Source organism: Crocuta crocuta, unplaced genomic scaffold, assembly GCF_008692635.1.
Source record: "Crocuta crocuta isolate KB4526 unplaced genomic scaffold, BGI_CrCroc_1.0 scaffold213, whole genome shotgun sequence".
Classification (NCBI taxonomy): domain Eukaryota; kingdom Metazoa; phylum Chordata; class Mammalia; order Carnivora; family Hyaenidae; genus Crocuta; species Crocuta crocuta.
The window spans coordinates 4,900,366-4,921,848 of NW_027529442.1; the positions used below are offsets into that span (position 1 = coordinate 4,900,366).

Here is a 21,483-nt window from a genome sequence, read left to right on the forward strand (position 1 = left end):
CCCAGGGCAAGGGCCGATGACAAAGATCATTCCAGGCAGAGGAAGCCACATCCACAAGGACTCAGGGGAGACGGAACGAAACCACGTGGGGGTCAGGAGGAAAACAAGGCGCACCTCCCCCACTGATGGGAGCGTAAACCGAAACAAACATCGTCAGGAAAACAACACTGCCTTGTCTAGCAAAGTCCCCCGGGGAACACACCCATGACATGGCAAGGCCACTCCTGGGGACCTGCTTCAGGGAAGCTCTTGCACGTTGACTCCAAAGAACAACTGCAGAAGCAAACAAAACACTATCGGGGAGACAGACGTGGAGTAAATCTCATAAGCAAAGCAGAGAGATGATACACTCCCAGTTCAGGAGAACAGTTACCTCTCGACAGAAGGGGTGAGGGGAGAGGGTGGAATCAGAAAAGCTAGTAACACAGTTCTTTTTCCTAAAGCCAGGTGGTAGGCTCACGGGCACCCACCGCGCTGCTATTGTTTAAGCCTTATACATATTTTATCGGTATGTTTGTATCTGCTCAATATTTCATAAGAACTACTGCTTCATATCTGAGTGCTGTGTGGAAGATCAATTAGTGGGGTGAAAAGGCGGATGCGGGGAAAGCTGCTGGGGGCAAGGGCAGCCGCTGAGATGAGAAGGAACAGTGGTCGGGGGGAGAGTGGGGAGACGGCAGAGACAGAAGACAAGGTTTCCAGGTACATGTGACCTCTGATTTTCAAACTGGTTTCAAGGTTCATTTTTAAAAAGATTTCTAGAGGCTGTGATGGGGAAAATGAGCAAGAGGGGTTTTACTCGCTTGTCTACTCAATCCCTTGATGTTTACAAATGTGTCAGTCAAGACCCAGAGATGAGATGAAACAAAATTAGGGCATTAGAGAGAAGCACGGAAATCATGAACACCCAGCCCTCTGCCTCCTTCTACCCAACCTTGGGGCAGAACATGAACTTCCGTTACGATGAGCCCAGCATTCAGGACTGTGTGGTGGGCGTGATCAATAGCCGACTGGGGGCAGCACGTCCCACCACAGACATTCTACCAGGAGGAAGATATTTAACAGCTCCCACCTCAGTACAGTGAAGGTAAATCCAATCTAGTAGCTTCGCAAAAAACTCAAGGTTGGCAAATCAAAGTAATGAATACAAATGGCATTCCAGTTGAGTACAATTTAGCACCATAAAAAAGAAGCTTTTAATTGGCATTCCAAAAATGCTTAGCCATTGGAAATGAGTCTTCTACCCCCAGACACAGACAGATACATCTTCAAAAGCCAGTTTTTTCCTTCCAGCAATATTTATCTAATTGAAATGTGTATACACCTTTGATTCAGTGATTCCACTTCTAGAAATGTATCCAATAGATATTTCCATGTATAAAGACCACGATGACCTAAAGAAAAGAACGTCTACTAAAGGAACATTCACAATGACCAGACATTTTAAATATCCTTAATGATCATCAGTAGAGAAGCGGTAAAAATAAACCATGGGATATCTATATAACAGGGTTTTTTAAGGCTTTTTTAAAGATTTATGTATATTGATATTTTCATGTATAAAGACCACGATGACCTAAAGAAAAGAATGTCTACTAAAGGAACATTCACAATGACCAGACATTTTAAATATCCTTAATGATCATCAGTAGAGAAGCGGTAAAAATAAACCATGGGACATCTATATAACAGGGTTTTTTTTAAGGCTTTTTTAAAGATTTATGTATATTGATACTAAAAACTCTCCAAAATCTATTGTTGAATGACAAAGAGGAAGGAGTTATGGTATACCACCATCTGTGTTAACAAACAAAAGTTATGTGGACATACACACATTTATACTCACAAGGACATATGCATGATATATACGCATACCTGCATGTATGTATATGCATCAAGGAAGGACATCCAACTAATTCAAAATATATAATTTTATGATACAATTTTCATGGTTTGTGAGGCCATAGTAGGAATATAATAAATTCCTTTTTTTAAAGTTTATTTATTTTGAAAGAGAGTGCAAGCATGCATGCACACACAAATGGGGGAAGGGCAGAGGAACAGGGAGAGAGAAAATCCCACGTAAGGCTCCAGGCTGTCAGCACAGAGGCCAACACGGGCCTCAATCCCATGAACCGTGAAATCCTGCCCTGAGCTGAAATCAAAAGTCTGACGCTTAACCAACTGAGCCACCCAGGCACCCAAATCAATTTTCTTGAGTGAATACATTCCCTATATGCTTTTTATAAGTCAACTTCCCAGTGTGTTTCATACATCAAACTTGACCCCAAAACATCATCCAATTTTTTCTCAGACATCTTTTTATTACCAACTTAACACCCTTCTCAGATAATTTGGGGAAGAGGTGGTCAGGAATAACCATCAAAAAGGCAATTCCGGCTTAAAGCCTTTCACACGGAACGATCCTGCAACATCGCCCACAAAGCAGACTTTCCAGCAAGCAAAGTTTTTGAGTGGTGATTATCTAATTAGGAGGTTAAAAAGGCACATGCCGTTTTCTGTTCACACAAAGGCGGTAAGGTTTCACCCCTTGCCCACACTCACATCCAGTAGCACTGCGGCATGCTTCTCCATGTATGTAATGCGAACCCAGGCTCTCTGCCTAGTGTGCTGGTAAAATGATAGGGGCTATCAAAGGGATTAATCGTATCCCTTCATTCTATACCCTTTAATCCTAAAATAAGCAGTTCTAAATGCATTCCAAAACGGCATATGCACTTTTTCAGAGGGTGAAATCAGTGCTATATGATGACATTCCTGGAATGTTCCAGGTCATTCCTTGAGAGATAATGGCATGGCGCAGAGTCACGGAGAAGCTGAACAATAGGGGCAGGAAGTACTCTCGCTTTAGTACTTACTATAACCCTGTGTAATTGAACTTACTCGAGTCACTTACGAAAACTGAAGGTTTCAGATGACGTCATTTCTACCTTAGAACAATGTATTCTGGAACAGCACACGTGCCCTTAGCAAGCGCTCCCAAAATTAAAAAAAAAAAAAAAGAAAAGATCTTGGATCTTGGATCCTCCATCATTGGGAACACAGTGCATATTCTATTACTAGAAATGACAGTTGTAAATCCTTCCAAAGGAGTCTGAACTAATTTTTGACCCTTGGGCAGTAGCTAAGATAATAGAGCCTTTTATCCAACATAACCGACCTCTGTAGTTCAACCAGGTGGGATGAAATTTGGCTGTGGTTGACTGAAAATCCAAAAGAGTAATGGCCTGAACAAGATAGAAACTAATTTCTCCCTCACGTAAATACAGCCTGGAGTTAGGTGATCGAAGGCTACGATGGTGCCTCTATGGGCACCAGGAACACAGGGAATGAATGCCAGCCTTGTTCTGTTTCCCTAAACACAAGCCTTCCACCTCATGGTCCAATTTAGCTGCTTGAGCTCTAATGGTCACATCCACAATTCAGCAGCCAGGAAGCAGGGATAAGTGCTTTCCCTTGAAAGGCATAAAGCCCAGAAACTGCACTTAATATTTTAACATCTAAGCCTTTGAGCAGAACTTAGTCAAATGGCAACCCCTAGGAGTGAGGAGGGCTGGAAAATACCGTTCTAACTCTCAGCCTATATGTCAGACAATATTTTAAAGGCTGTTATCTCTAGGGGCGCCTGGGTGGCTCAGTCGGTTATGCATCTGACTTCAGCTCGGGTCATGATCTCGCGGTTTGTAAGTTCAAGCCCCACATCAGGCTTTGTGCTGACAGAGCTTGAAGCCTGGAGCCTGCTTGGGATTCTGTGTCTCCCTCTCTCTCTGCCCCTTCCCTGCTCACATGCGGTCTCTCTCTCTCAAAAAGAAACATAAAAAAATTTTTTTAAAAAAGGATATATCTCTAAGGAAGAAGGTGATAGATGTAGAGACAAACAGCAGCATCTCTCACATTGAGGAATCACAGAACAATGACACATACATTCCTTCACTGTTTTCCCGAAGTGCACAGCCATACATTCAACTTACAAGGAAAGAGGAGATTTTGCATATGGGTTTACTAGACAGAGTATCTTTCATCTTATGCATCAAACAAACCTGTAATACATCTTCTTCACTTTCTGGTTGGGTGGTCTTTCCAAACTTTCAAGTTTGGATGTCCCCCCCACCCCCTGCCAAAATCTACATCCTTTTACCATTTCTGCCTCATTCCCAGTCTTTAGAAATCAGTTTTCTGAAACCTTGATTCAACCAGGTTGTTTTTAGTATTCATCACTGGGTCATTTCCAAGCATTCAGCTTCATTTTCATAGAAATAACAAGTCTTATTTCTGTTTACATCCATATTTCATAGGTTTATGAAGTTAGCATATGTATCTACAACCCTAAGTATAACAGGCAAGAATAGATTTAGGAATGAACACATTCACTCCTGGTAATATACAGCCCTACACCCCAACTACAGGGATGAGAGACTGAGAGCATTCTAAGGAAGGACCTAGTAACTGGAGGTTCCATTGAGGGAATGGAGATGGTTGGTTTAACCAGCAAGGGGACTAAGTGAAGAACGCCTCCTCAATTTCTTCTTGCCAAAATATCCCCAGTTAGCATTTCAGCAGGAAAGCCTAGTAACACTGTCACCATGGGTTAACGATGACGGGGCCCTTCCTGATTCTATCATCTATCCGCCACAATCTCAAGAGGAGGGAAACTGAGTTCCAGGGAAGGTCAGTAAGTTTCCAAGTATCAGAGGTATGCTCTGCACTTCCCAAGGGCATTTGCTGCTTGCAACACTTTGCATTACTTCTCTCTGGGTGAGAATGTCACTGGCTTTGGGGCAGGGAGACCTTCACTGCGATGGCCCAGGCTCTCAGGGTACACCACGTTCAACATCCCCATCTCCAACCCATTAAGCACCAGTGGCAGCCCTTCCAAGGTGCTGTGACAAGAAAACCGAAAGGCAGCCCTGAGTGGCCAGATGTCCACATCCCTAGATGCAGATATGACTTTTTGTTGTAGTTTTGCAGTTACCATTTTCCCGCCGTTTCTTGGATCACACGATCATAGCTATGGATCTTGCTTATACCCGTGGAGAATGCCAAACCCTAAGAAATCTTAAGAGGTCTTTTTATCATCTCGACAGACATGAACAAAGCTTAGTTCCAAATACAGGAGTATGTGTACTATTTTAATAATTCCTGGGAAAACAGATGCTGAAGCTCATGGAACACAAACTTCACCATTCAACAGAAATCTATTTTCTAACAGCTATTGACACTGGACTCACAAATAACAGATGAGAAATGCTAACATCATGAAGGAAACAATACTTTCTCATACATCTGCGTGATGACAGTCTTTGTCCATCTTCCTCGAAGTCATTTCACATTTTCCTAGTGAGAGGTGTTTTGTATTGTGAAAAAATGAGGTCTCCATATATCAGGCATCACAAATAATTTTCTCGTCTTTTGATGGTTTTTAAGTTATTCATGTGAAAGTCATCTTCCTTTATGACTTCTGGGTTCCCCGTCACCCATTCATTCATTTAACAAATTCTAACAGGAACTTTGCCAGATATTACCATTTTCTGAGTGCTACGGAATTAACGACATGGAAAAGAAGATGCTTATGGAGTTGAAATTCTTGTGTAGGCTAATTAATTCTAGAGCAGATCAAGAATTCTAGAGCAGATCAAGAAGGGTCCACAGAGAAGCCAGGGAATAAATCACGTGGACATCTGGGGGAGGTCCCAGCATGGGCAAATGCCCTGGGGCAGAAATATGCCTGCTGTGTTAAGGGACCAGTAAGGTGGCCAGTGTGGTTAGAGGGTATGGAGTGGGGGACAGAAAAATAGACATTATTTGAATTTAGGTATGCCTTTTACTTTCCAAATTTGTAAAGCTATCATCCCCAAGAAAACTTGATTTTGTTTTTAGTTTAAAAGTTTTGGATCTCTTTTAATTTCAGATGGAAAGCTGCTTGCCTTCGCACCCTTTATTAAATCCTTCCCCAACTGCTTTTACAGGTCACCTCTACTGCACACCACAGTGCACAAAGGCTTAGATCTTGTTTCGGAGGTGTCCTTATTGGCCTCAAGGATCAATTCCTGCTCTAGCACCACGCGATTTCATTTCCGTAGCCTTACAACGTATCTCAGCATCTTGGGGGGCTAGAACCACATTCACGTTTAGTCATCTTTACAGACACAGACCTTGGCTGGTTCTACTTTCCAGCTGATGAGAGAGCTTGAAAATGACTTTATTACATTCCATGGCCTCTAAGCGACAGGGAGGAGGTGGCGGCCAAGAATATACTAACGCTTAAGTGGGGGGTAGGCTCTCTTTTCCCAGTCTAAACTCCTGACCCTCAACATCAGCACCCATCTCTTAACAGTAATCTATGCTACTTCGTGACAAGAAAGCTTATAGACCGCTACTGTAGACAAGTTATTTAAATCATGTTTATCTGCTCTTCCCCAGTGGGATAGTCAGCCCTGGAGGGCTGCGCTGTAGTGGTTCCCAAACTATGCTCTCTGGACCAGGAGGAGCAAGAGCACCTTATTCACTAGATGTAAATTCTAAGCAGCAACCGGGAGGTAATGAATGGGAAACTCTGGGCAGGAAAGAGACATCCCCAGCACCCATACTTCAGTAAGGGCCATCGATCTAACTCGGTTCTGAGACCTTGGGAAAGAAACTTGTAGCACCCAGTTCTTTCCATGAAACCAGTGTGGATCATGGCATCTACCTCATCAAGGGTTTCAAGAATTGAATATAAGAATATAAGAAATGTGCTTAAAATAGACTATCCGGCGCACATTGTCAATGGTCAATTAATGATAGCTAATGTGATAATGATAATGAGAAAAGTCGTAATTTGCTTTCACTTCATTTCAGTTTATTCTGAAAAGCCTAGATCCACTCATGCTGAATTTAACAGAATGGAAATCAGGGAATGGGGAAGTACAATTCACGTTATACTTTTTCTGGCTGGGTTTACACAGAAGTGGTAGGAGCTGGGGAGTGGAGGGAGTTGCTTGTGGCAGGACTTTGTGGAGATGGGACCGATTTCCAGGAGTATGAAGAATTTTCTTTCCTAAGGGAGCCCATTTTTCCCCCTTTGAAAACAAATCAATTAAAGAACCTAGACATTAATGAAAAGCCCTGGGGTCAGAAGTTTTCCCACAAATAACTGTCCACACACTATCACTTCATTGCTTGTACCTCTCCCTGGCAAAGCCCAACAAAAGCTAAAAGAAGATAGATGAACTTCACAGGGTGACCTGGGGGTCAACTGATTTCGACTGCTGAATTAATCAATATGGGCAGCAAATTCCATCCACTAATAGCACCCGTACAATCCCCGCCTGTTGCAAGCATTTATCTCCGCCTCGAAGAGACAAAAGAGGTATTTCCTACAAAGGTGTCCCAAAGTCAACACCCAGCCCTCCGGCACTACTGTGCTTTTCCAGATAGCACATTTAGCAAGCCCTAGCTGGGTGCATTGCTGAAGAATACAAAATAGTATATGCTTTACTACCATGATTATTCTTAGAATGGGATGAACAGTGGGTCCCCAAAGGATAGATCCACTTAACATCTCTAAATTTGATTTTATTTTGGAATGGGGTCTTGGCTGATGGAACTAAGTCAAGGGCCTTGAGATGCGATCATCCGGGGTTGGGGGGGCCCAAATTCAATTGCAAGGCCTTATGAGAAGGGAAAGGGACACAGACATAAAAGGAAATGCCATCTGACAATAGAAGTGGAGATGGGAAGGACATCTCTAGGCCAAAAATGCCACGGACTGCCAAGAGCCACAGGAAGCTAAGACAGACACATGGAGTGGATTGTTTTCCCTCAGAGCCTCCAGAGAGAAGCGACAGTCCTGACACCTTGTTTTTGAACTTGGAGCCTTCAGAACTGTACAAGAAGGCATTCTGTTATTTGAAGCCACCTAGTTTGTGTTAAGTTGTCTTGGCAGGTGGAGAAAACGAATACAATTCTGTAAAACTCTACACAAAAAGACCACCACAAGGAAATCACACCCTAATGCTACATTTATCATCCAAAAATTTGATCAAAAGTGCTTTAAAAATAAGAAACCAACCTGCTTTAAAATGCTGTTGTCACCAGGATTTTTCAAGTTAAAAAACAAAATTCTCCAAAATCCCCAGGAGTTGGATACATCTATCAAGCTGTTCCACCTCCCAGAACCCACGAAAACCTATTTACCTGCCCTTCCCTTTGGCTTCAAATATTCCCAAACCCAAGATGATAGATACCTTCCTGTTTTCTATGGCCTCCAAATCTGGGGCTTCATGGAGATGAAAGGGGACTGTCATTATGACTTCTAAACAACTCAGTAAGTCACCGGAAAAGCTCCAAAGGCCAAGTCTTCAAGGATGCAAATGACAGGCATATACTCCTGGGTGCCTGATTGTGGAACAAAAGACTGTGAGAAATTATATTATCAGAGTAATTTCATAGTATCATTGGAGAAAGAAAACACCTGCATTCTTATAATAAGCCCCCGGGAGGCCTAATTCCTCAGCACTCAACTTGGAGGACCCGCTCTGGATGTTACACGTACACATAATGAGCCAGTTTGTAAGAGTTGTGAAAGCAATTTCTGCATCACCAAGTAGTTTACCAAACATAAAATCAAACAACACTCTCATTAAATGCCTCCCAGCCGTCCAATGTGCTTTCATCGGTTTTGCAACGTGGTGCCATGATCTGTAAAACACTGGGGGATGGAAGCTCCAAAGCCCAGGTCCAGAGACTGGACACCTTGTTTATTTTTAGCTTGTGGACTGTAAGCTGGCTGCAGAAGGGATGCTCTGTGCTCTCCCTCCCTTGGCCTCTTGTGGGGTGACTTCCTCCAGGAAACATGCCAATGGCATTCCGCAGATCCCCGCCTTTCACAAGCTCCTCTGCCCGATTTAACACCAAGGCTGTCAACAAGCTGAAGGGAGCCCCCTTCGACGTCTGCAGATCTGATGGGGAAATGACAAGTAGCCCATCTCTCATCTTTCAGACACCCTAATAAGCTCAACAGCACACCCTTCGATTTTTATGGAGTTTCACCTTTGAGACTCGATCCATAAATAAACCAATGGGCCCAGTGCTCTTCGTATGTTCTGTGCAGTGTAGACAATAGTCTGACCTCAGCCCCAGACCAGTGAGAATCGAAGTGCTTTCCCCAAGGTATGGTTTGGTATTTAGACAAGAGTCAAATTGCCAGAGCTGAACACTCTCTCGGTTATAGAGCCTGTGATCTTGAGCCCTCAAGACCCAGTTTCAACTTGACTCCATTACTTGAATGCCTGTGTGGCCTCGGGTGTAGGACCTAACCTCCCCAGGTCTCACCTACTTATCAAGTGGAAAATAAAATAGGTGTCTCAGAAAACTGTTCTAAAGGGGCCATGGCCACGCATGAGAGAAGCCAAGCACAAGGCAGATCGTGAACGGCGTGGGCTCCTTCCCAAGAGCATCTCCCAGATAGGGAGGATCTCACTGCTCAGGCGACTGGCTCAGCACATTCATCCCTGCCAAGGGGTGACTTCATTCCATTCTGCCATTCTTACCAGCCTTCCAGTCACGCACAGGGGCCCACCTGCTTCTCCAAATTAGTAGCACAAAATGAGAGGTCTATAGCAGCCAGTCAGTGATGTCAATGAGCAAGAGAGGGCAGGTCTAAGACAACGGAGAATGGTGGAGACTGCAGAAAAGTGGAACACATGTGTTCCTATCAGAAAGGAAGGGAGGAATAGGAGCCCAGAATCCGTCAAAACTCTCACTGTTCCAGAGGAAAACCCAAATCTGATTTCAAATACAACACACCAGATGCTGGCAACTACTGAAAATGTTAAAGCTGGTAGCGTGTCAACACAATACGGGTACCAGCCAGATCGTATCTCGGGAGTTTCTGGGGTATGATCTTGGGTTCAAGCATGGTATAAAGATCCTTGTTTTTGATGCCTTAGAAAAGGGAGCTTCTGCTTAATGATCATGCACGTCAAAGTGTTTGGTAGGGCATACCAGAAGCCACAGAGATGGACATTTCTTAAGCAGGATTGAGTGACATGGATTGAGTACTGCCTTGACGATGAATGGTTTTCACCTTGGACATGAATTTTCATGGTGCGGTTGGTGGGCACGAGGCACAACATAAAAGGCACCTTGCTATATACTGACCCCAGGGGCAAAATTTAAACGTTATCTTCTTGTGATGGTTTGTAAGTGGTCTTAACCAACATCCTATGAACACCTCATTTAAGAAAATAGACGGTGAGGGCATAGGGCTCCATTTTACTTAACTCCATTTCACCTGAAGTGTGTATGTCTCCAGCTAAGTGAATCTGCTATTCCATATGGAATTCTCATTCCCTTTGAACCTGAACTCCCACGTGGTCAGTGGCGGTAGGGTGCATGTGTTTGTGTGTGTGGAGGGGACTCCACCCTTCTGACAGAAGTTCTTAAAACAAGAATCATCACGCCCATTTAACAAACGAAGCATGGCAGTTGGTGGAGGGGAAAGTGACTTGTTCTCGGTCACAGAATCTCCAATTTCCAGGGCCATGAACTCACACCTTCTTACTCCTTATCCAGTCCTGTTTCTACTCATCTTTCTTTCAACCACAAACACGTGGAGCCGGTGCACAATGAGGCATGTTACCTGCTTTATCCCACATGATCTTCATGACAACCTCGTTAAGACAACCTCGTAAGAGTATATAATATTATCTCATTTTTCAGACGAGAAAACCAAGAAAGGCTCCAGAAAGGTTGTCACGTTTCTAAGGATTCTTAGCCAGTAAAAGGCAGAACCAAGACTATAATCCCAGCAAAATGTTGTCAAAGCCTTTCCCTTTAACCACTCAGCTATAATGCTCCAAAAGAAGCCCTTATAGGCTTCACAGTTTTTATGACGCTATCTCAAAGTACACATTTCTCCCCAAAGATCTCCCCCCATGGCCCTCCCATACACAGGGCAGGTAGAATCCTTTTGATCTCAAAATGCTCAATGATCTGGGAATCATCTCCTTTAGGGAATGCTCTCTCCATCCATAGGGAATTCCCTCTGGGGTAGTCATTAATGGCAGAGATAAGGATAACCTTTCAGTTTTTTGAACCAACAGACCACAAAATAACACATTTATTAGATTTCCTCCCCCCATCCCTCCCCGCCCCCCCCCAATTTCCCTCACTTTATCCCACTGACCTTAACCAACAGAAGCTTAAGGATGAATGACAACCTTTTAACAGAATGTGAGTACCACTTTCAGGATTAAAGACAAATAAGATTTATTGTGAAAAACAAGATGACTGACATCAACGCTCTGTGTTTTCTCACTATTCATAGGGTACAAATTGTCACTCAGGGTGATTAAACAAGGATTAATTACAAGGTTGCTGTACAAGCTGAGATGTTTCAAAGTTTCAGCCCAAAGAACACATAAATAGACACAAATTTTTTCAATGGCAGGGGTGGAACTTGGCATCAGACATTCGGAGGGCAGTTGGAGAAGAGCGCCACACAACTATGTTGAAGCAGAAGAAAAGCTATCATCATAGAGTATATAATCAGGAACGATGGAAAACCACCAAAGTGGCCTTGAACAGAAAATTTTTAATTCCGTGATAACCCATATCCTGGACTCTAAGAGCGAATAAATGTATTAGATCTTTGTATTCTTTACAGAATGACATGCAAAGGTGTCCCAAAACATACTTCTAATTATGAAAAAAGGTATGCTATCAAAGACCATATAGAATGTACATTTTCTCTAAAATCTTTTTTTATTATGTACTTTTTTTTTTACCAATAGTTTATTGTCAAGCTGGTTTCCATATAACACCCAGTGCTCATCCCCACAAGTGCCCTCCTCCATGCCCATCTCCCCCCCTCCCCACACCCATGAGTCCTCAGTTTGTTCTCAGCATTCAAGAGTCTCTCATGGTTTGCCTCTCTCCCTTTCCCCCACCATTTCCCCCCTTCTTCTCCCCCTTGTTCCTCAGTTAAGTTCCTCCTAATCCTCCTATATGTGCAAACATATGATATTTGTCCTTTTCTGCCTGACTTATTTCGCTCAACATAACACCCTCAAGGTCCATCCATGTTGCTACACATGTCTAAAATCTTATTAACACATAATAATTTGGCATCTGAGGCTATAAAAAGCTAGCCATGAGCAGTAGATCTCTCTAGCTGTGGGGTCAGCAAACTTTCTAAACAGGGCCAGGTAGTAAACACTTTCGGAGTCCTGGACCACGAAGGCCATCTCAACTACTCAATTCTGCTATTTCAAAAGCCACCATAGAGGATACTAAGTGAAAGGGCATGGCTCTGTTTCACTGAAACTGTACTTATGAACTTAAACTTTAAATTTCATACAATTTTTATATGCCACAAAACGTTATTCTTTTTTTCTCCCGCAACCACTTAAAACTATTCTTAGCTAGTAGGCTATACAAAACCCAGATAGCAGCCTGATTTTGTCCCAATGGCTGTCCCCCCTGCTCTCAAAAGTATAATCAAGGCCTTCCTTCTCTGTGCTATAGAAGTTTTATATGTATACATGTGTGAGTGCATGATTTTAAAAAGTATTGTGTAACGACCATGCCTTATTTTGAAATCAGAGACAATAATATGGATACCTTGGGATAAACTAATAGGTTTCTTCACGAGAAAGGTGTTTCAGTTTCCATCGAGATTATCAAATGCCAAAGACATACGGTCAGCCAAACAGCAAGGTTCTGGGATAAGTATCCTTCCCTACTGTGAGGACTCCAGGCAAAAGTCTTGGGTGCAAACACACACACACACACACACACACACGGTTGCCTTTTTCTCCCTTTTCTTGGCACATCAACTGATCAAGACAGTGGGTCAAGCGTGTTTTTCCTCCCCAAGCAGAATAATCGGTGGGAACCCATGTCTTAGCCAAAGTACAATCCACTAAGGGAAACCAGGCGGGCGTCTCCCCAGATCTCCAGCCCAGTCATCCATCAACACAAGACGCTTTTCAAGGCCGCCTTGGCTGACCCAGTGAGCACTGTCTCTGGGGCGGCTGCATGGGGCCAGCGTCCCCGCCGGCTGTCCAGACACAAACCGCCCTGCATAATTAAAACCACCTCACAAAGCTGCCACTGCTCTGGGCTCTCCACGTCAACTGCTCAGGCAAGCGCAACTCGGGGAGGCTTGCTCGGAAAGCCTGCCTTTTAATGCTCAGGTCGAATCTACATTTATCAGCAAAGCTGAAACGTTCAAGGGATTACAAGGAGCTTAGAATCCACTGGCGATTCATTGATCTGGTCTTGCAAGCCTCGTCTCCACACGCCCTTTAGAAATGGCTTTGGTCTATTCCCTGGTTCTTTGCTTGTCTTTGATTTCCGCACCAATCTCATCTGGGTTGGAGAGGACGTTTTCTCTAGCTCTGATTCCAAAAGGGTCTCCACTGCCTTTCTTCTAAAACCCTGACAATCTACATGCATATTCCCCTAGACAGTGGTATAGTCCAGTGGTTGGCAAACATTTTCTATCAATGGCCAGAGTGTTAACATTTTTGGCTTTGGAGGCCATACGGCCTCTGTTGTAAATACTGAACTCTATCGCTGTTTCAAGCCATAGACAATATGTGAACAGATGTGTAAGTGCGTTCAGAGAGCTCTTTATTTATGGGCACTGAAGTCTGAATTTCCTATCATTTTCCTAGGTCATGAAAACGCCTTATTTTTTTCCCGACCATTAAAAAATGTTAAAACCATGTATGTCTTATGGGCCATACCCAGCAGGCGAAGGGTCAGATTTGGCCAGCAGGACATGATGTGTCGACCCCTGGTCCAGCCCATTGCTCTTCAAAGTGCGGTCGGTCGGTCGTTGGACCAGCAGCAGCATCGCCTGGGAGCTGGTTAGAAATGCCGAACCTCAGGCAGGCCCCTGCCTCCAGCCTGTTCAATCAGAATCTGCATCTGAATAAGACACCCTGGGAATTCATATGCAAGCCAAGTTTGAAAAGTCCTGGTCCAGACACAGGATCCTGCAGTCAAACAAGGTTGGAATACCATCGCCTAGCTGGCTGTAGGGTCTCAAATTGTTAAACATGGAGACTCAGTTGCCTTGTCTATTAAAACAGGTATAAATAATTGCACCGTCTCCAAAGACTGCTGTGAGTCCAAGACATGACAGATGGAAGACACTGGCCAGGCAGGATCAATGCTTTTAAAACAGTAGCTACTATGATAGAAGGTTCCGATCTTTTTTTAAATCATTTCTTTGAGAGATGAAAATGCTCATTCAGGATTTACAAACTCCAATCCCTTCCAGGACCTGTCAGGCCACCTAAATATTTGAAGAGACCCTTGACTGGCAACTGGAATGTCAGAGATCACTGCAAGCCAAGGTCACAACCATCTAAAGAGAGAGCGCTCATTGGCTGCCAGTGAGCAAAGTAGGCTCCTCGCCCTCACATCTTTGCATGTTCAAAGCGAAGCTGGAAACCTGGATTTTAACGTTATAAAAAGCCCTCTTAACACACTGTGCAAACCAGAGAAAATCCACCTGCAGGCTGGATGTGACCGGAGAGCCCTCTGCCTTTCAACAGAGGTAACAAGAGGCGGTGAGTCACCAGAAAAAGAATCTGGGTTTGAGAGCTAAATCCCACCCAGCTCATTCTCCACAGCCAGGGGTCCTGGGACAGGTTACTTAACAACTCTGAGCCTCAGTTTCCTCACCGGATCTACCTCGGAGGGGCTGATGAGGACGAACCAGAAATGTATGTAACACACAGAGCTCTGACATCCTTGTCATGGCTGATGGTATCGGCATTATGATTACTATTTTTATTCATCAGTGCCTAGGCATTCACGGGGCACATGTACACTGCAAAACTAAAAAAAAAAAAAAAAGGCTATTTTTCTCTCCCTGCTCAAAGTGGCTGCAGACAAGCATGCCCAATGAACCCCCACTGAGAATGCAGTCTCATAATGCACTAAGAGCTTAGTTATTAATGATTTTGTTCTGCCCGCGGTCCACGAAGATGCCTGAATCTTCCTCTTAATGAAAATTCCCCTGAGGCTGAGCTGCTGTGAGGTTTGCGTCAGGCTGCTCTGACCTGCCGCTTCCTGGGGACAAGGTCACCTGAAGAGAACAGAGCCTACCTCTCCCCACCTGCCCTACATCAGGTGGAGGAGAGCGCTGTGTTTGACAAGTGTGAGCCTCCTGTTCTCCAAGACACAAAAATCCATTGAGGCCTTTCCTCCTTAGAAATTCTACAAATCCGCATAGTTGCCACCTACAGGGATGGGTGATAATACCAATGCGGCCAGAGTATCGCAACTCGGGAAAATCTCCATGAACTGGAAGAGACGTCGTCCATGGGAACTTGGGCATCTTGCCTCCCACAGAGAAAGCCCTAAAGCACAGAGAGCAATTTGGCATACACCATGCCAAATGGCTTTTTCTCCATATTTTTATTCTTTTTTATGGTTTATTTTTGAGAGAAAGAGAGAGAGCACCTGTGAGCATAAGTGGTGTAGGGGCAGAGAGAGAAATAGAGGGAGACACAAAATCCAAAGCGGGGTCCAGGCTCTAAGCTGTCGGCACAGAGCCCCACTCAGGGCTCGAACTCACAAACTGCAAGCTCATGACCTGAGCTGAGGTCGGACACTTAATCGACGGAGCCATCCAGGCGCCCCTGTGGTCCTCAGTGTTTTAACTCAGCATTTCTCTATCTTTAACGTGCACAGGAATCAGCCGCGGATCTTGTTGAAGCTGCCACTCAGATTCAGCAAGTCTAGAACGGGGCCTGGGACTTTGCATTGCTGGCAAGCTCCTGGGAGATGGTGATGCGGCTGGCCCCTGCCCCAGGCTTGAATCAACAGGGTCCCTCCTCCTCCTCCCTGGTTTCATTTAGGTCTCTGCTCAAACGTCCCCTCTGAGAGTGCCTTCCCGACCACCTTATCTAAAACGTCATTATTTGTGGAACGAGAGCCGGAATCCTGGCTCTTGTGTTCTTTGCTGTACCCCCAGCACTAGCAGAGTGCTGGGTACAAAGCAGGCACTCAAATATTTGTTTAGCAGAGAGATCCCACGTTGACGGTGGAGGGAAATGAAACTCAGGGAGCCTAAGTCATCTGCTGAAGGTCACAGAGCTTGGGCAAGCCAGAGCAGGAGCGCAGGCCAGCTCCGCCTGGACTTCAAAGCCTCAGCTCCCTCCACCGCAGCAGAGGAGGAAGCAAAGCTTGTTTACAACGCGCTTCCTCCCTAGACCGCTAGTGCCTTTGTGTTGGATGCAGTGCCATGATTCAGTTCTGCTTTTGGGAGATGCCTGCGGGTGGGCAATGGGTGGGAGGGGACCCATGTAGAAGCCGAGATGCTCACAGAGAGGCCAAGCAGTCATACTTAGGGTGCCTTGGTACTCTGGGGTAAGGGAAATCCTCTCTCCCGGGGGTCAGAGCAAAGGGAGCCTCTCGGCCTATGGCAGACCAGTTTTTGGCTCCTTCCCAGGCACAACGCTCTCTCCCAGGGCCTCACAGACTCCGTCAGGGCAGCAGAAAGGGAGCACACTGTGGGTTCCAAACTGCCAAAAAAGAACATTGTGCTGTAACCCAGAAATGGCTGTCCCTCTTCTCCCAAAGGTCACCGGAAAGTATGCCCATGGGGGAAAAGGAGGGGGCAAAAGCAAGGGGCTGCTTCCTTTCCAGCAATGGCTGGAATGGCCATAAAAACCCCATTCATGGAGCCAAAGTGAAGTCTTTCTGCTGCCGATGGGGGGGGTGGGGAGGGAGGGACGACTTCTTCACGAAAACCCATCTCAGCCTAATGAAAGGGTCTCTTTCCAAAAGAAAGGCTCCCTAATGGGCAGAAAATACAACACTCACAAAATCAGCTGGGCTAAAAAGGCCGAAGGTTCTCCAAGAAGCTGTGGTCATGAAAGGCTCAAGTGACCCGGACGCCCAGCAGCCTCAAATGGGCTAGCAACACCCAGCAGAAGTCAAGAGGAAGCTCAAAATCATTAACAAACATGGCTAATAGGTACTGAGTGCCCTGATACCGGGCCATAGATTTTCAGGATCTCACTCCATCCCTACGATAATGCTAAGTTAAGTGCCATTATTATGCCCACCTGACGGTTAGGGAAACCAAGAACTAGAGCAGGTAAGAGGCTTACTGGAGGTCAGAGGTCATACAGAAAGGAAGAGCACCAGGCCAGGACCCCACACTGAACTACTACCCCACAGGGCTCTGGGCAGAAGGGGACCCAAAGGCTCCAGAGTAGGGGAGGAGCTGAGGAGCACTCTCCTGTTCATGACTCTGCTTTTCCCAGCCCTCCTAGTTAGAGCACAATATAGATCAGAAAGGAAGAGGCCCTTAGTCCTGCCTTAATGGATTTGATTTACAAAAGAAGGTTCCTATACCTATTGCATGTATCACCTTTCACATTTGGGCCACACAAAGTGCCAGTCATTTGGGCCACAACACCGGCACTGATGGATGCCTATGGCTGCCCATTCCATATTTATAAGGTCGCCCAGCCTTGCCTCTGACACAGAAGTTATTAAATGCTTGGAAGCCATAAGGGCTGTGCTCAGTGCCCTGAAACAAAGGCAAGGAGGCTGCCAGACCCATCAGAGGCAGGAACAAAAGCATTTAATTTCTGAAGGAGCCGGTTGGGAGTTTCCTTCGAACTGGGTGCCCCGCACGCCTTACTGTTTGGGAGAAAGTAGAGAAGCATGCACAGAGGGGTAACATGCAATCAAAGCGGGCTTACCCCCCTCCCCCCGTGTCCAGAAACAGCCTTCTTCAAAGGGCCGTCTGAGTGGTGGAGACAGAGGGGAAAGATGCACTCATCAAAGGGAGAGCGTGTGGGGATGTCAGGGAATATGCTCCCATCACTCGCTTCCCTTTTTCATGAAGTTGCCAAGAAGGATCCACCTCTTCTCTTTACATCCTCAAACGGAGAGCCAGCAAGCCTGCCCCCCAACTTTTCCCAACCAGAGCCCCAGCAGCCAGATGCACTGGGAGGGCACCCAGATCCCGCATCTCCCAAACATAATCATTCCAATCCAGGCTGGGGCTGCCTGGAAGTCAACATTCACGGGACATTAATAAGAAACATCTGGCCACGGAAGAGGGTTGACACAGTGCAGGCGGGCAGTCGTGGATTTGTGGGTGGGACCCAGAGTTACAGGGGCTGAATTGAAAACACAACTGGAAAACACCGGCTGGTCCAGGGTGCCCTCCACACGCTGCACGGTGGCCCCTGTAGACACTGCCGTGCCCAAGTTGAACTGTCTGGGGCTTGGCAACTTAGATCCACAGAGTGTGGGTAGGAGGGACCGAAAACTCTCCCATCAGGGAAAGGCAGCCTGAGCCCAGCTCCCCGGCATCCCCCAGTGTCTGGCCACCACTTCCACCTTGGATATTTGGAGCAGATGTAGCCCCACTCTTAAAGGAACAGGCTTTGCATTCTTTCCATGTGACTTACAAGTGAGATTTACAAAAGGAGATAAATGTATCTATGTACATAAGCATATACACAAATATACAGGTTTCCTCCCCGGAAGTGGTATGTCTTTAGGAATCCGGGAAAAAAGGCATCCTACCTCCATTTATGCAAGGCGAACCCGGGGCACTGGTCACCGCAGGCGTTACATGGCTGGCCTCTCTCTATCCGCCCCAGTCCGGTCAACTTCAAAACAAAAAGACCACACAACTATGTTTCCACCACGGGGGCTCCGTCCAAAGCCCCACTGGCGTCCTGGGCAGGACGACCTGGCCCTCCCACCCCGCCTTATCAGATTTGACTCCAAAGTCCCTCTCCGTTGTGGGGGCCTTGGGGCGGGGCGCTGCGGGTGCCCCAGGGGTGGTCTCTCTCCTGTGAGCAAGGGGGTGCGGACCCAGGCGGGCTACCTCTGGTGTGGCCACCAAGCCGCCGAGAAATGGCCATGGCTGGAGCTTTGTCTCCCCTAGACACCTTGGTCACGGGTTTGTAAGAGACAAAAGCCTGACCTTTCAGTTCCCCAGGGTCCGGGAGAAGCTACCACCGCGCGTTCGCCTAGGGCGAGGCTGCTGGTCCTGGGAAGGGGGCAGCACAGGATAGCCCCAAAGACAGCCCAAAGTCAAGTCCGTGGCTAGCGCTCCAGGAGGCTAGACGGGGGAGCTCTGAATCTGGGATTCCGATCTGCCTGAAGGGAAGAGGCGAGGGAGGGGGCTCTCCGGGGCGCCCCCACACAGGGCCACGGCTCCCGGGCTCGCTCTCGCCCAGACTGGGGATCCGGACTTAACCCTTTCCGCGCCTTCGAGCGCTCCCGCGCGCCCCGGACGCGCCCCCGCGCTTGGGGCCGGCTTACCTGGGGCCACAGGTGCGCGGCCGCCGGGCGGAGGGAGGCCGGGCAGGGGCGCTCGCGGAGGCCCGGGGGGACCCGGAGATCGGCCCCGCTCAGGTGGGGGACACTCACCGAGCGGCTGGAGAGTCTTTTCCGGGAGCTCCGGCTGAACATGGCCGGGCGCCTCCTGCACGCAGCGCCGTCGGTTGGTCGGTCCGCACCGCGGCCGGGAGGGCAGGTCGCCTGGGCGGGCACGCTCGGCGGCCCGTGGCCTGTCTGTCTCCGCCTCGCAGCCCCCGGCTCGCTCCGGAGCGCACGCCTCCCCCTCCTCCCTCGCCTGTGCCTCTCGCTCTCCCGCCCGCAGGTCCCTCCCTCTCTCCCGGCATCCCCCCGCCTCCCCGGGTTCGCCCCGCGGTCCACGGGCTCTTCCCATCCCTCCCCCGCACCGGCTGCGCCTACTTTCTCCTTCCCCTGCCTCCCCGCCGGCCCGCCGTGGCTAACTCTGGGCCCACACCTGGGCCCGCCCCCAAACGCTCTGCCCTCGCCCGAGCCTTAGTTAGGGCAGGGACCACCTGAACCTCCCCTGTTGCTTTGGCCTGGGATAGAGGGTGGAGGGAGAGGGCCGTGGGTTGGGTTTTTTTTTTTTAATGAAGGTGTAATTTACAGAGTAAAATTCACCCTTTTGAGTGCACAATTCTACCGGTTTTGACAAATTTGTACAGACCTGTAACAGCCAGCACAATCAAGTTACAGAACAGTCCCATCACCCTCCAAAATGGACTACGTTAGAAGTTTGTGACACGCATGGAATCTATGCACTAAGTGCTGGGTAGACGAGGAGGAGGGGCGGGGACACATGCCCCTAACTAATTGTACAGCGCCTGGAATACACCAGATGCTTATTAAGTAACTGTTGAATCGTGGCAGGCAAGCTTTGACGCTCCNCCACCACCACGTGCCCATTCTTATCACTTAGCTGGTGATCTTCCAAATTGACTTCGAGCCTGCCTCATCAGTAAAAATAAACAAACAAACATAAATAAAGATGTAACAGGAGTCCTAATCTCACACTGTTGTTGAGGGAGATGAGTGGGGACAGGTACAGTTGTTATATAACAGCACAAACTAAGGGCTCGTTAAAGATTAGCTTTAAAATAAAAAAAGTCGCTAGTGTGAGAGGTACAGGCCATGGTGCCCACTTACCCCTGATGTTTCGGCATAAATACCGCCTCCCCGGGGAGAACGTCCCTCACCCCTACTGTAACATCTCATGCACACTGTCTCCTATCACGTGTAGCAGATGATCTTGTTTATCTGCGCTGACCCACATTGTTCCCTTCAGTACCTCCAGGGCCTGTAATGGTGCCTTGTACATGGTAAGTGCTCCATAAATATTTGTCACAAGAAGACATTCTTGTCATCGTCAAAAAGAGAATTCCTTGGGCTTAGTGTTTTTCGACGTCAGACATCCAAGTTGAGTGAAGAAAAGCTGGGTGCCAGCGTAATTAGCGGTAAGGCCAGTCTACTCATCTCGCAAACTCAAAAGAATAGGGTAGCCCAGCGTGGATGCTCACTGAGTATCGGGGTTAGCTGATGATCCTCAAAGCCCAGAGGGTGAGGTTTAATTTGAAATCCAGGCAAGAACAAGGGCGGGGCACGTGACAAGTGAAATTTACAGGGGCTGGGGGCGGGACAACAAACTCAGCGCTTGAGATAAACAATATTTTGAGGCAGTATTTTAAGGAATCAGAACTGATGCAAAAAAAAAAAGCCCATGATGCACAGAACGTCAACGTTTTAAATAAAGACTAGATACCACCCTGTGCTCACATGTCCCTGCCTCACTCACTTCACCATGATCCTAGCCCTGAGAAAGACGCTCCAGTGTTCAGTGACCTAAAAGGTAGACTCTTATATTGCTTTCATCTATTTACCCAACACCCTCCAATGCCAGTAGATGGTATACTTGCAGAGAATAAATGCCAAGGCTCATTCATCTCTTTATTTGCTCAGGCCTAGCATAGGCTCCGGCTCATTTCAGATGCTTGACGAATGTTTGTTAAATGACTAGATAGAAAGCAGTAGCTTTGGTGGAGGCGGGGGGCAGGGGTGGTGGCTATTAAAGCCTCTGGTCATAATCAAACGGGTGCGGGAGGCTCAGCTGGCCTTCTCAGCAGGGCTCCTGCA

General features: G+C 46.9%; 1 protein-coding gene across 2 annotated transcripts in view; it reads right to left on the bottom strand.

The window, feature by feature from the left end:
• Positions 1 to 19,614, bottom strand: part of PRICKLE2 (prickle planar cell polarity protein 2) — a 329,276-nt gene extending 309,662 nt beyond the window's left edge. Inside the window, exons 1-2 of one of the 2 annotated variants that reach the window (XM_077760258.1) lie at positions 19,429 to 19,614; positions 18,574 to 18,659 (exon numbers count right to left, since the gene is read on the bottom strand). In XM_077760258.1, the coding sequence (XP_077616384.1) occupies positions 18,574 to 18,659; positions 19,429 to 19,470 (128 nt within the window). In that variant the 5' untranslated portion in view covers positions 19,471 to 19,614. Of the gene's footprint in view, positions 1 to 18,573; positions 18,660 to 19,320 lie in introns of both variants that reach the window. The other variant, XM_077760257.1, reaches the window with a different exon arrangement.
• Positions 19,615 to 21,483: the final 1,869 nt, after the last annotated feature.